We start from the raw sequence: 14963 nt of genomic DNA, 5'->3' as shown, positions 1-14963 counted from the left end.
AGGAGGTTGGGCGGAATTTGTCCGCAGGGAAGACGAGGAGCAGGGGAAGGGGACCAAGTCTTCCCCCAGAGAGTTTCTGTGTAGCTCCACATCCACAACCTTACAATCATAGACATAGGGTAGAGAAACGGCATAAGATCAAATTCTCAAGCTTCAGCTCTTAATGCGCTGACAGGTATCCGCTAGTAAATGGAAAATATAGCAACGGGCAAGAACAGAAAGCGGGGCTCATAGGAGGTGTGGTCCGGTGCAGGACTTGGAAGAGTTCTGACTACATTTTAAGTGCATCAGGACTTCATCTCCCATCAGCATCTGCAAACTACATGCATACCTGGGGTGCGTCCAATAGGCAAATGCAGAGCAATGTTTGGGGACTGCACCAAAATAATGGCGTAGTCCATAGTTAAGACAAGGTTGTGAAATGCTTTTAAAAATTGTGACTTTACGTCTGTCAAAACTTACACACCATAATTATTCTGTAAGAGTTGATAGAACACATGTTTTTTGCAACAAGAATTCACCCCCAGGATGATGAATTCCATCAGCAGGTGTTTTACAACCTCAGAAACAGTACCTGTCCATAAAATTACTACAATTAAATAGTTACAATTGAGGGCAGAGATGTATGAATCCAGAACCCAACGCAGTGCTATGCGACAAGTCTAAGCTTCCGTATAAAGCTAATTGTGCAAGTAATGTTATATTTAGCAACACAATGCTTTGTCAGTATTTTTATGCCAAAACAATACTGGGAAGCATTCTACTAATCCAAAGTGCAGCAGCAGCAGAATATGCACACTTCAACAGGATCATAAGGCATGTATTCTGGAGGAAAAATCACGTCTCGAGATGTTAGATGCTCATTAGCCAGTCTGTCAACGCAGCACAAAGTTAGTGATTTATTTCGGCGGATGAGAGGCGATTGTTGCTCCCATAACTCTGTCAGGCCCCAGAGACAGGAAAGCCTACCGTTTCTGCACCGAGCGTCTGTAGGCCCGTGTACGTTCTGTCCAGCTGTGGAAACAGAGGCGCACTCGTTAAACCGCGCCGAGGCGAAACAGGAAAATAAAAGAGACTGTTAGCATCAGCCACTTTATGGGCTGGAGTAATGGATTTCTGTAGAAACAGATGCGAAACACCCCTGTGTATTGGTAAACAACCAAGCCTCTAACAAATATGTGATTAGAATGTTCTAAACGAAGCACTGTAATGCTGATGTCACAGTTACTTACTGATAATAGAAAGCAAATGAGTTCTTTAACAATACACACAAATAAAAAAAAAACACATTTAAATCTACTTTTCAAAGGGTAAAAGCATTTATTAAAAAATAACTGTGTCCCTCATGAGAAACTACTGTGGCCTTTGGCTGCAAGTGAACAGGACCATTGAGCCAAAAAAGCGTGGCAAATAAAATGTAAAGATTTTTCTTTCTTTTTTCTTTTTCCATCTATTCCAATACATCTGCACACCTAACAGACTGGAACGACTGGAAGGAATTTTGGAGCGATATATCCTGAAACACAGTGTGCTGCTTCTCACAAGTACAGTAAATTACAAATGAGAAAACACAGGCTACCAGCTGTCAACAGTGAGAATTCCCCAGCCTTCTGACAAGTAAATATGTTTGAACTGTAATAACGTCCGGCATCCTGTTTCAATTATAGCTTTCAGCATTCGCTGTCCACACAACTACAACATTCCCCCTAACCAACTCCCTCCCCAAGGCAGAACGCTCTTACTGTACAAATCTCAGAAGAAATAGCGAGGGAAGATTTGGCTTGCTGTCGGCTGATAGGAGCAATCAAGTCTCATCCGATAAGTACGTTACGTTAGTCAAAGATTTTAACTGAAAGCAGCACGATATTTGCATGGATGTTTAATTTATTGGCTTTAATTTATCAATCCATCTTTCTAGAGAGAAATTCATGCCAAATCGAATAGGGAGCTGAACCAAGTCAAGCTACTACATGACAGTACCTAGTAAGGGTGACGGAATGTAGCTGTAAGGGTGGAGGATACGATTATCAGGTGGACTACTACCTTAACTTAAGGCCACTGAACCCAAATAGTGGGAGTAATACCACCCAGTCAGTTTACACATGAAATGAATGCAAGATACCCTGGAAACAAGTGGCTACTAAGCTAATCAAGTATAATTAGTTATAATGATTTTGTTATTCATAATTATGGCCAGAACAAATGGTGAATAACACAGGGCATGTTGCAACAGAAGTTAGCAAAGAAAAACAGGTTGGGTATCATCAGAAAAATGGTACTTCAACTTCAAGTCCCACTCTATGAGCTGGCTTCATAGACACTAATTAAGCTTAGTCCTGGACTAAATTTAGCATTGTGTGGAGAATCACCATTCAAAAGTGAATTCAGTCTAGGACTGGGCTTAATCTGTGTCTGTGAAATGATATTATTGAAGCCAGTGGTTTAAAGGAGATGTCCTTCTCATGTTACATCGCTTAGACCACTGGAAGACAGAATCTCACCTCCAGCTGGTACAGTTGATTAATTTGAATAGTTTAACTAAAGTGGTCAATATAGTCCATCAATATGATGATATAGATATAACCACTGTACAGAAAAATAGCACACGGTAACTGTTTAACTTGGTAATATTACAAATAGTTAGTTTTTTTCTTGTATTTGAAATTGTTTAAACATATATAATACTGTATCTATTTCACGCCAATAAATCGCACTGGACTGAACTGAATGTGATTGAGAAGCACGGCAGCAAAAAGGAGGTCAGATGTCTCCTATTGAGAGGGAGGTGCACTTTCAGGTGCATTATGACTGAGAGCAGCTCCACAGAATAGCTCACCTTTAGGTGGTGGATGATATCGATGCGTTTGTTGCGGGGGTCCTTGAAGTGGATCTGGACACGGACGGGGAACTCTCCCCAACCACGACGGGTCAGGTGGAAGGGAGGCTCGCTGGAAACATGCAGATACACAAAATTTAATTCGCTGACAAATCTCCTAGTGCGCAGGGAGTGCCAAATATATCGTTTGTGGTTGTAAAAACGAGACCTTCAAGCCATGTGCAATTAAAGCCTTATGTGTGATTAGTGTGTCATCATGAAAGGTGTGCAAATGCTTTTAATCATTGGGAAACACCCGCCAGATGGATCTTAACAAGCTGGACTATACTACATACAGTATGGTGCAATGGCTTCAAGTGCCACTGCTGTGTTCACATTTTGGCTCCAACTCTATATTGATGGACCATAATTCCATGAATTATCTTCCAAATCCACAAGGGGGCAATGTAAAGACAAGGCTTAGTTTTGGGAGAAAAGTAGTTGTGTTTTGACCAAAGTGAATTGTTGAGCGAGTGAATTATTGGGACAAAGAATTTTGCCATGAGGGAAGAACTGTGGAGAAAAACAGAAATGATCCTTAGAGGAGTGGTGTGGGAACATGGCTCTGTGGCACTGTGGAGAACTGGAAATAACCGGTCTGGTGGTCACACTTGATATCATAGGAGTGAAGAACCCTGAGGCCATGAAGTGGGGGCCTGTAAACACGTTTTATCACTTCATATCAAACACGGCAACAAACGGTTTTCTAAAAGTGCGAATGCAGACACGTTTTTTCTCAAATTTTCCACTTCAAAATATGTGGTTAACCGGCATCCAAAATGCCTCCAGGCCTAAAAACAGTATCAATGACTCTTTGCTCAAAAAGCCCACGTGTGCGTGTACACACGCAAACACGCGAATATACTCCCCCACAGGAAAACACAAACATACATACACACACACAGACAAATGTACACAACCACACACACCTGACTTCCACAAGGTCATTGGGTTTGTAGCTGGGGTGCAGGAAGAACCAGACCTTCTTGACAAAGTGGTCTATGCTGGGCTCCTTCCTGGAGCCCCTGACATACACCATCCACTTATGTGTGGACTGATCGTTCTCCTCCCTCTTATCCGGGGGGATGTACCTGAGACACAGACAAAGAGAGAGTGAGAGACAGACAAAGAAAGACAGAGAAAAAATTGAAGAAAAACAGGACAGAGGGAGATGAAACGGGAGAGGACAGAGAGAGGGTGAGAACAAAATATTTGGAAGAAGGGAAACCCCGAGAGGAAGGGATAAACGAAGGGAGAAGGAAGGAGAGGAGGGGAAGAGCAAATGAACAAAAAAAAAAATGTGTGGATTAACAGGGGTGTGGTAAAGCACCCTTGAACACACTGTCCGCGTCAATCATTCTCAACTGACACACTTGTTTTTGTCAGGGGGGCAGAGCGGATAGGCAGGAGCACACCATGTGCTCACGATGGTCCCGGCAACAGAGCACACTCGTTTATTTCTCCACCCCCTCTCTTCTCTCTGCCTGTTATCATGCGAGGTACTGAAGGCAGACGATCCGTGTCAAGACCATACAGGCCCGAGTTACTTCAGAGCACGCCCGATTAACGGCGATCAGAAACCCTCCAAGCAGAAACTTAAAATGAACATGACCAATTCCCTGTATCCTGATTCACCCCAAAATGTACAGACCAAAGACACCTGAGGCAATTGTACGATAGTCAAACATACAGAGAAGGGTTTTGTCAGATATGACAAGGTTTGTCTGCTCAGTTTCTGCTTGGTATTATCCATCTACACATTTTGTGAGCAGTTTTAAAACACTTATTGACATTTTGCGGAACAATTTATAGCAGTAATTTCAAAATTCAGATTTATAAATGGCAAAGGTTAAATGTTACTAAAAGCATCCCACTGGTATCTGGGTCAGGTACGTCCCATGAAAGGCCTACAGCGGGACAGGGATGCAAGTACGGGAAAAATGATCACTAAAGGGGGTAGCAAGCACAATGAGAGAATAATGCAATTTAATTAGTCCTGCATCAGGAAAACAGGTCCGTGAGCTGCAGAGAAATGCTGTGAAATGACACTTCTGATGTGGGCCTAGAGATATCATGTGAAATTGCTCTAATATTTTGATCAACCTTCTTAATAAGTTGAACGTTTTTTTATTTTTTTATTTAGTGCATTGTTTTAATTTTGTTTCGTTTTATTCCTCAAAAAACATTTATGTTTAAAAGAGCTCACTAAACTTGCAAAATCAGGCTTTTCATAAGTTTGTCATAGCAAAACTAAAATAGGCTGATGTTTCTCCAGGCTTGTGGTTCTCCCGTATTGAAGCCTAGTCATAGACAAAATTATACATTTGCATATAAAAGTGTTACGTAAATGCAACATTTATAATACATTTGGGAGTGTGTTTTTGGGCAGTGATATTGATTACAGTGATATTACATGTGATTTGGCAGACGCTCTTATCCAGAGCGACGTACAGTTGATTAGACTAAGCAGGAGACAATCCTCCCCTGGAGCAATGCAGGTTTAAGGGCCTTGCTCAAGGGCCCAACGGCTGTGCGGATCTTATTGTGGCTACACCGGGGATCGAACCACCAACCTTGCGGGTCCCAGTCATGTACCTTAACCACTTTCCCGCCCAAAACAGGAAAGGGAATGGTGGTAAGAAATGTTGCGTGCCTGTACAGCGGGCGGGAAAAGGTAATGAGCAGGGCTCTGTTTCCTCACAGGAGCTCTGCCTGCACCAGCTGTGCAGTGAATGTGATACTCTGGCACAGTAACTGCACACCTCAGCAGAGAGCAGAATGAATAGACGTGGCCGGTAGCAACATGCGTTTCAGAGGATTCGCGTGCTGCGCCCTGCACTCCCAAATCACAGCAGGGTTTTGAGCCACAGAGGCCTTAGAAAGTGCCAGAAAAATAATAAGATCATTATTTTTGAACTAATTAAAACTGTACTATGGTGGAAATTTAAAAAGTGCTCGGATATGACCGTTACTGGAAATGTGCAAAACCATACATCTGCCAATGAAGAAAAAAAAAAGGCTGAAAAACTAAAGGCAAAGTATAAAAACTGGGTCAGGAGGGAAAATGCTGACTGGAATAAATGTTTATTCAGTAATAATAACCGTTTACAAGGTCTCTGCTTTTAACGATGGACTCCTTTCATCAAGATTGACAAAAGAGGAAGGACATCTTTGTTTTTGATCTCTCGCAACAAAAATGAAAGATTTGTGTATACGCGTGTATCGGTGAACATTTTTCTTATGTGAGCATAGCTTTGTACGTCGTGTGTACACATAGCTTTATACGTTGCCTGAACATGAGGAGATGCACACTTTGAAAGGCCTCCTTGTCTACACTTTGCTGACTGAACAGAGTGGGCGATAGCCTGTTCCTAACATCAGCAAGGCCTAACGGCAGCCATTCTGTATTCTTAACGGCCTTTATCCCAAAGCTCGGCAGGTCTCTGTCTGCTTGTTTTGTGAGACGGCCATAAAGCCTCGTCTAGACTAAAACGTGACTGACAGTCTGCCGTGGTTGGGATTGCACATTCCAGTCGTGTTTTCAACGTGGAACCACTTGTGGTGCATGTATTTTGTCACTTTTCATGAAACGACAGGCACACGCACCTCTCTTTCTCTGTAAGGACTTACAGTATCTGTCCATCCATCTGAACACAAATTTATATACAGATGACAAGTCATTTCCAAAGCAACAAAACGAATACCATATGCCTTCACATAAAATAGACAGTATTTGCATATTTGAGCAAAAAACTTTTTTCTGAGCTGTTGTGGTTACTGCAATAAAATGGGGTTTAGCTAATCAGAAATCATATGTAAGTGCAGTTTTCAAAAAGGAAAATCTCACCAGTGTACAGAAGTGAACTCGACGTTGTGCCAGAGGGCAGTTTGGGATTCTGTCATAACGTTCAACAAGAATCTTATCTCATTTGCCTCAGCCTGTAAGCACCGGCCTGTAAGTCTTTTATATGTAAAATGTATGCAAAAAATATAATTTGAGTCATTCCCTGAAAAATTAACCTCAATTGTGTAAATGTTCTTTATATATTCAATAAAGAACATCCAAAACATTAGCCTCAGTGGATTTGTCATTCTATATACATTGGCTCTTGGGTGGTACCCAAAAAGTGGACATCGGAGTTTGTGTTGATTTTGGAGCATCATATCACACTTGTCCCTGGTTCTGATTGGCACTTTATTGTACAAAACAATGATCAAAACATTGTTGCTCCTGCCAATCTTTTGCATTTGTGTATTTAGTTATACCTTTTTCATATTTTTTTTAGCTGAATAATATAAACATAATGTAAAGAAATCAAAATATAATTCTCTACTGAAGAACATTTTTTTTATTTGTAACTTCTTTCAAATATGCATTTTAATGGATTTTAATGTAAGCCTGTTATACATTTAACAGGCCTGTTATACATTTTGAAAAAAAGGTTCATACTGTTTAGAACTTTTAGACCTTAAAGTTGAACATCTAACACTTTTTGGTCATTTTTGCAACTAACGATTATTTTGTAGTCGATTAATCTGTCGACTATTTCATCGATTAGTTGATTCATCTAAATGATTAATTTACTTGGGGGGGGGGGGGGGGGCAATTGATTCAATTTGTAGTGTAATTTATTGACATGTTTTTGATACATGATGTCTCACTGCTTTTACTGTATTGACTCATTATAGCTACTTTATTCTCTGGAAATAATATAACACCCACAAGTTCCTATGACATTGTTTTTCATTATATACAATTTATCTATGCCTGTAGCTACATGCTGAAAAAAATGAACAAGATTATCGGATGAAGGGGCTGCACTATGATTACAGATTACTAGCAGAATATATGTGTTCACACTGCTACTTCGTTCATTCAGCTACGTGTTTATTAGGGTGATGGTAAACGTTGGACTTGGACACGGAAATATTAAAATTCAAATTTGTTGAATAAACATATTCATTTAGTTATATTTTGAATGCGACTCATTCATTGCGCGCTAGTTAGATTACACATGTTGTGCATTTTATGACATTGAACATCTGCCATTACCACTGCAAAGAAGGCACATTGCCTAAGTAAAATCAGAGACGTTATTAAACTAACCTTACAAATTTTGACATCATAGTGGCACCAATGTCGTAAGCCATCAAATATTGAAAATGAATTGCCAAGCAGCGGAGTTCATGGTCTGACAATAGACAGAAAATGCAGAGTGCACATTCTCAGGTTTTTCCCTACTTTAATGCCAAAGATATGATGTTCCAAAATTGACACAAACCCCAATTTCCAATCGCAAATTACTTTTTGCGTGCCAACTCCCCTTTTTTAAGAGTCAATATCTCCGGAAGAAATTCAGTGAGGCTAATGTTTTGCATGTTCTCTATTGAGTATATTTACTCAAAGTCTGAGAAAAATTGGAGTGGTCACCCCCTTACAGTTGATTTTTCACAGAATTAAAAATCCTGCCTTTCTTGACAGACCAAGTGGATGTCCTAAATTCTCAACTGACAAGGAAGACACTTACTTGGACACGTTTCCCACAATGATGGTCTTTTTCACGTAGAGGCGGGAGGAGTCTTCTCCCGTGGTGTGAAAGGTGAATCGCTGGTCTCCGTCACGAGGGACCGCAACACCAAAGGTGTCCTTGATCCCAAAAGGAAAGATAAAAGATATCAAAAGGGACTATTCAAATAAACAAAATGGAACAAGATAAAGAAAATGAAAAAAATTAAGAAAAGCCTTTGGAGTGGTTAAAACAAGTCAGTGGTTGACAGCAAGTGGTAGCATGACAAATCGGCTTAATTAAGCCTCAATCTGTCATAACTAATGATAGCATCCAGCCAATGTCTATTGCGACATGTCAGGCACAGTAAAGATAAGGACCTCACTGACATTTCATTTACATTTCAGGCATTTAGCTTTTATCAAAAGCAACACAGAAAAATATCAAGCATACCAAGGTCATTAGAACAAACTACAGAACAGGTTGGGTAAGCTACACAAAGAATCAGTTGTACAGCCACGAACCTTACTTCTAGTACACATGGTAAATGGGCCAAGTCAGTAAGGAATTAGGACAGCAACCACAAATGCAAATACAATATAAATACAAATACAACAGTAACAGCCCTAGATTAGACTGCAAAGTACAAGTATAGATATTTAGCAGACACTAATCCAGAGCAACACAGTATCACAGTTGTATATACCAAAGCAATTCAGGTTAAGTTCCCGCACAAGGGTACAACAGAAGTGTCTAACCTTTGAATTAAACCTGCAACCTTTTGGTAACAAGTCCAGTTCCCTACCCATCCACTCCCCCCTGACACTGACCTTCCCTGTGTTCCGGCTGGGCCTGCGCTCCGGACGGCCGGACTCGTCCCTCCAGCCACCCTCCCCATCGCGCTCCAGGCCCTCGCCCAGCTGGGACAGGGACTCCGTCTCCGACTGCACCAGGGAGGGCGTCTCCGAGCCCTGGTTGAGAGGAGAGGAGGAGCGCGAGGGGGACTCCAGGAACCGCTTGATGGCGGGGTGGTTGAAGACCGAGGGGTCGCTCTTGGCAGACTGCTGGACGCAGGGGATCAGGCAGAGAGAAGCATTTACTTACTGTAGGAGAGTTAAACCAACTAGGCGGAAAATATTTAGGTGTTATGTCAAGTCTTACACTTACCTCTTGGACCTTTGGCTGGCCCGCGTTAGCATAGTAGTTGGCCACAATGCAGGCCCTCAACTTGTCCATCATTCTCCTGGCTTCATTAAGACGCTGTGGCAGAAGCAACCCAGAGCAGTTATCTTATTACAGCTGGCTTTCCTTAAAACCCACATAAACCCTGATGCGATTGATTCATACAGACATTTCATCTTTAACATTATATCCATGTAAAATATGAGGTAGCAACACAATTAAGATGAAAATATAAGTACATAGCACAAACACCTCTGGGTGCTAATGGTTTGCAAATACAACAAAATTTTCCCACTGAGAAACAGAATACAGCATGTGTACAGTATGGTACATACCTGCCCAATCACCTCGATCTCATGTTCTTTGTTCTTCATTTCGAGGGAGAACTGATCCTTTATGATGGCTTCAATTTTCTGTACCGTCGCTTCCCGAGCTGAAAGACACAAAACAGAATGAGAAAGAAAGACAGCAGAGAGAATATAAACTGAGAGTTAAAAATGAGGTTGAAAATGCATATTATTGAACATGTAGAGATCACATGACTGACGGGGTTACCATTCTGCTCCAAGACTTTATGTCGCTTGTTCTGGTGCACAACTGATATGTCTTCATAGTCTGGGTCTTTGTCTTCAATCCTCCTTTTGATTCCCGACATAACTGCCCTTCAGTGTGAAACTACTGAAAAGAAAGTAATTAGTGCAAACTGAGTTAACACGTGTGTGTGTGTGTGTGTGTGTGTGTGTGTGTGTGTGTGTGTGTGTGTGTGTGTTAACTAAGGCTCCTCTACCTCTATTCCATACTTGTTTATTGAGTGTTCAATCAGTCAGAACAATTCTTTCAGCATTTTTTTTTTTTTTATGTAATGTGTTTTTTTATGAACTGATTTATAGCTGGAATCAGTGAAGCTATAAATGCTTCAATGATGACACCTGATCATTGAACCCAAACCAGGATTTCAGGCATAGCAGATAGTAATGAGCCAACCAATGAGATGAGAAAATCTGTTTCAGCACAATATTGTGGAACTTTGCTTTAGACCACTACAATGAATCAGTTTTTAGGAAAAACTGCACACTGGTGCTTTGAAACCACTGGTGGACTGACAAGGAACACATGCCCCGAATGAGTACAAGTCAATATTTTAACGTTATAAATGTTTATCAGTCTACCTCTTAGAACATTAACATTTAGAAGCTCTGCATGCTGAAATAAAAGCAATTACAGAGATGCGTCAAAATGGGAATAATCCTATTGGCTAACTTAATAAATAGCAGTAACTTGCAACTTGTAATGCATTGCCAATAACATGTTAGATGAAAAGAACAGATTTCTGCGTACATCGACTTTTATTTTCAACTTTCTCCCCACCACAATTACATTTTAAAAATCTTTGTGCTTGGGTTTTGACACTTGAAGGCAGTGCCAACCGAAATACTAGCTAAACATGAAGCACTTCAAAAAATGACAAACGGAAATATTAAAACACATGTTTATATTCTTGCCATGTAGCACTAATAATGCTAGCTAGGTAGCTTGTAATAGCTGCAATTTACAGTGGGACATTCCCAATGTACTTTTAAACCAAACCTGTAACTCATAGCTAGCACATTTGGAGCGCAAACTCTGATACCATAACCAACTTAGCTAACTAACCATGGATGCAAGTTAGCCAAGTTCGCTCGCTAGCCTAATGCAGGCTAGCAATGGTTAGCTAACCAACTGCATAGTTGTCCGGCAGCCGGATGCTAGCTAGATATCAATAAGACAGTTGGTTTAAAATGTAACAGTACGGACACTAATTGGTTTGTTAGCTAGCTAGCGGTAATTAAATACTGTGTGGGTTGTAAACTACTGTTCAGACTACCATATCCTTGCTGGAGCTAAAAAGTAAGTGCTTTCGCTAGCTAGCATTGTTGCGCATTAGCGACTTCACTCGCTCGCGTTTGTAAGCAATAGAAGCTACAAAGCGGATAGCTTCCCTACTCGACTCCGATAAAAGCCTGCGGCCTAATTCGCAGATAAACAAAACAGAACTTCGACATAGAACATAAGCAAAACTCTGTGTCTGAAACAGTCCTGTGTTTATGCGTTTTGAGAGTTTTCATTAGCTGATCTCGAGACTGACCGCTATCTATCCATGTCAAATAACACTGATCCACATCCCAGACAGTCACCCTACCTTGCGCACCTGGTACGCGAACCGGTGAGACCCAGCCGGAACGAAAGGGGAAAGTTTGCCGTGTTGTGTAAACCGGGGAGGTGTAATTATTCGCCGGGTCCTGTTGGCACGTGTTTGCAGAATAATGCGCTGAGAGAAATAATATAGCCGCGAGAAACCTTATTCGAAGACAATGATTTCTTTGGACAGGGGGTCTCAGCGCCATGAAATTGCAGCGAGAACTAGGCCGCGCAATTTCAATTGATAACCGATTGAGGGCGCTCTGAAGTAGCGACTTTCACCCACAGACTAGTTTATGTGGCAGAACAACAGGTTGTGGCAGTAACATTAGATTATGGATAACATTACTTCAGCAGATTATGAATAACATTACTTCAGCACCATCTCGGCTCACAATAAACAACCAGTGATTAAAAAAATACAAGTGAACGCAATGAAAAAATAATATTAATTAGTTTTATTTCTAACAGAATCAAGAAGGCATCCCCTCAGAATTAGCTATATTTGGGAATAACTATAATTAGGTCTATGTGTGATTTGATAAGTAGGCATACGCGCATAAATCCTAGATTGTTACAGTAATTATAGATGCATCTAATTGCTTTCCAACTGGATTGCCTTTAGTAGCTTTTATATGATAATTCCTGAACCTAACAACATTGCATTCCGATCATGTTGCGTAAATTCCAGATAATCATCTATCCATGTCAAGATGTCACTTAATAACATAATTAATCCGTCATCTTGGAGCAGTTGCGGGTTTGATGCCTTATTGTGCATTTCCAAGTAACACAAACATGTATGTCTGCCAACTTTCCGAAACTGTCAAATCGAAAATGAATAGAATGTATATGGGCATACACCATTAATGTTTTTAACGGTCACAAAACAATTACTTTTCAAAATTACGTAACAAAACGTTACAATCCTGTTTAATCACAGGACGATTTAGGAATAATTGGCCGACGTTTCTCCCTCCGCTTTGGAGTTAGTTGGCTGGATACAGTCAAGTTGAGAAGGCTATCTTAACCACCTGATTTGAATGAACATGTTTCAGGTTACAGTTCTGGTTCTCCTAACCCAGTGGTTCTTAACCTTATTGGAGGTACTGAACCCTGAAAGCTTCATCAGTGCATTCACCAAACCCTTCGTAATTGGAAAAATAAAATATGATTTCTTCGAAACATAGGTATATATTTTATGACCCCTGCCGAACCCCTGAGACTGTCTCAACGAACCCCTGGGGTTCGATCGAACCCAGGTTAAGAACGACTGTCCTAACCACTACACCACACTGCTTCCCTACATCACTACATTAGTAATTGCATACTACTAATCTTTGCAGGTTTACTTCAAGCCAAATGTTATAGCCTTTACTTGCCTTTAATGGCTCCAGCACACCACAACATTAAAAATAGCACAGCAGTGGTTATCAGTTTCTGATTTGATTTATGATGTTGTTTGTGTTTTGGTCTGCTCATCAGGATTGTAGTCAGTCACAGCCAGCTACCACAAGATATAAATACCCACCCCCCCTCCCCACAAGACATCTATATCCACCTGCCCTCCTCCATCCATCTGTAGGAAACATCTGTCATCAAAATCTGACCATCCCAAGAAAGGAGATTTTGCCTACTGTAAGCTTCCCAAACATGTTCCCTCCCCTCCTTCTTGCAGTCACCATGGTGGCTGTTTTGCCTCCAGCTCTGCAGCACTGACCTGTCATTAAATCAGTTAAATCTAACAAAGCAGGTTTTGTACGACAAAACAGAGACTGTGTGCAGTTGTTTTTTAAATGCTTGTATACAAAGCTCTTACAGTTGCACCTGAAGAAAAAAACTTTTACTTATAATATAGCCCTCTTAACAAAGGGCCTACAGAATGTTGCTGAGATCACATTTCATAGAAACAATGCAGAGTATGATGGGCATAAGTATGATGGGCATAAGAATACCTGCTGTAACTACCTCAGGACAGTTCCTGTTGATACTGAGAACATAATAAAAACAGAACTCTTTTATGTCTATAATTATGATTATTCCTATTTAGTATATTAACAGTAAAAAGAACAGTAATTATTATTATACATATACAGATGTAATAATTATGATTGTTGATAGTAGTAGTAAGAAAAATAGTCATAATTTACCATCATTATTTATCAGCTTACCTGTTTGGAAGTAGGTTAGGGAGAGTTAACGATTGTAGTTCAGGCTAAATGTTCAGGTTGTGTTTACAGTGTAGTTTAAAGGCCACCTATTCAGTGGAAATGAAAGACCATATACAAAGCTTTGTAATTTGTATTTACTCATAGTCTGAGAGCTTAACATGTTAGTGCAGGAGGCAGGTGCAACCCAGTATTTGCAAAGACTTACAACAAAGTCCACTCACACGCATAGACCCACGCAGTATATGCAAACTGTGGTAGGAAATATTTGTCTATGGCAATCAAACCTATTTAAAAATAAATCGTAAGATAAGGCTCAAAGCTGAAGCACTCCAACACACTCTGGAATTCAAATAAATGCAGATTAGTCCAAAGGTTCTAATCTGGATGTTTGACGTCTCTATATACTCAAATTCCCTTTTGATGGTTCGCTCAATTTCAGTTATGCAAGGATGAAACATGTAAAACAGTCAGGTTCCCACTTTTCAAACCATACTTGCCAGTTGATGAAAAGCTAAACTAAAGGTAGTACTGCACAGCAGCAGGACCTGTGGATTCTTCAAGTATTTGGAATGCTGCCATTGTACCCTTAAGGAAGGTACTTGCCATAAGTTTTCAGTAAATTTGTAAAATTAAATGCTAGGTGTGCATATTAACAGTATCTTAAAGCATTGTACTATTAATCACCCAGTGTAAAACGGTGCACTCTAGCAGAATTATACATATTAAAACCTTGTTTCAAATAATGTCTCTGGTGAGTTACCATAATATTTGATAATATAGTCATTGAGAGTGCTTTGAAACCTTAAGATTCAGCTGGGTACAGAGTAAAATGTTCAGTGTAAAATCAACTCTTACAGACTACATACAGTATGGTCCCTATTGGACACCTATGTACTCTGTTAGAGTTGAGCTAACACTAGGGATTTTACAGTGCATGTCCTGTCTAAATGCCATTGTTTCCATGTTACTTTTGGTAAAAGCACTACCAACATTGAGCAATGACAGCCATTTTTTTACTTTTCACAATACTTAATAAAAAAGACAGTACTA

The 14963-nt window shown here is 40.3% G+C and overlaps 1 protein-coding gene across 5 annotated transcripts in view; it reads right to left on the bottom strand.

Annotated features, from left to right (window-relative positions):
• The window catches only part of yeats2 (YEATS domain containing 2), a 46239-nt gene extending 34274 nt beyond the window's left edge, over nt 1–11965 (bottom strand). The window contains exons 1-10 of one of the 5 annotated variants that reach the window (XM_061243108.1): nt 11744–11965; nt 10120–10242; nt 9900–9997; nt 9550–9642; nt 9213–9446; nt 8404–8522; nt 3805–3966; nt 2837–2948; nt 970–1014; nt 1–99 (exon numbers count right to left, since the gene is read on the bottom strand). The exon at nt 1–99 is cut by the window's left edge and continues 100 nt beyond it. In XM_061243108.1, the coding sequence (XP_061099092.1) occupies nt 1–99; nt 970–1014; nt 2837–2948; nt 3805–3966; nt 8404–8522; nt 9213–9446; nt 9550–9642; nt 9900–9997; nt 10120–10219 (1062 nt within the window). In that variant the 5' untranslated portion in view covers nt 10220–10242; nt 11744–11965. The remainder of the gene's footprint in view (nt 100–969; nt 1015–2836; nt 2949–3804; nt 3967–8403; nt 8523–9212; nt 9447–9549; nt 9643–9899; nt 9998–10119; nt 10243–11743) is intronic. The other 4 variants (XM_061243113.1, XM_061243110.1, XM_061243109.1 and 1 more) reach the window with 4 other exon arrangements.
• Nucleotides 11966–14963: the final 2998 nt, after the last annotated feature.

Source organism: Conger conger, chromosome 5 (assembly GCF_963514075.1).
Source record: "Conger conger chromosome 5, fConCon1.1, whole genome shotgun sequence".
NCBI classification, from domain to species: domain Eukaryota; kingdom Metazoa; phylum Chordata; class Actinopteri; order Anguilliformes; family Congridae; genus Conger; species Conger conger.
This window is presented reverse-complemented; position numbering and strand designations above follow the sequence as displayed.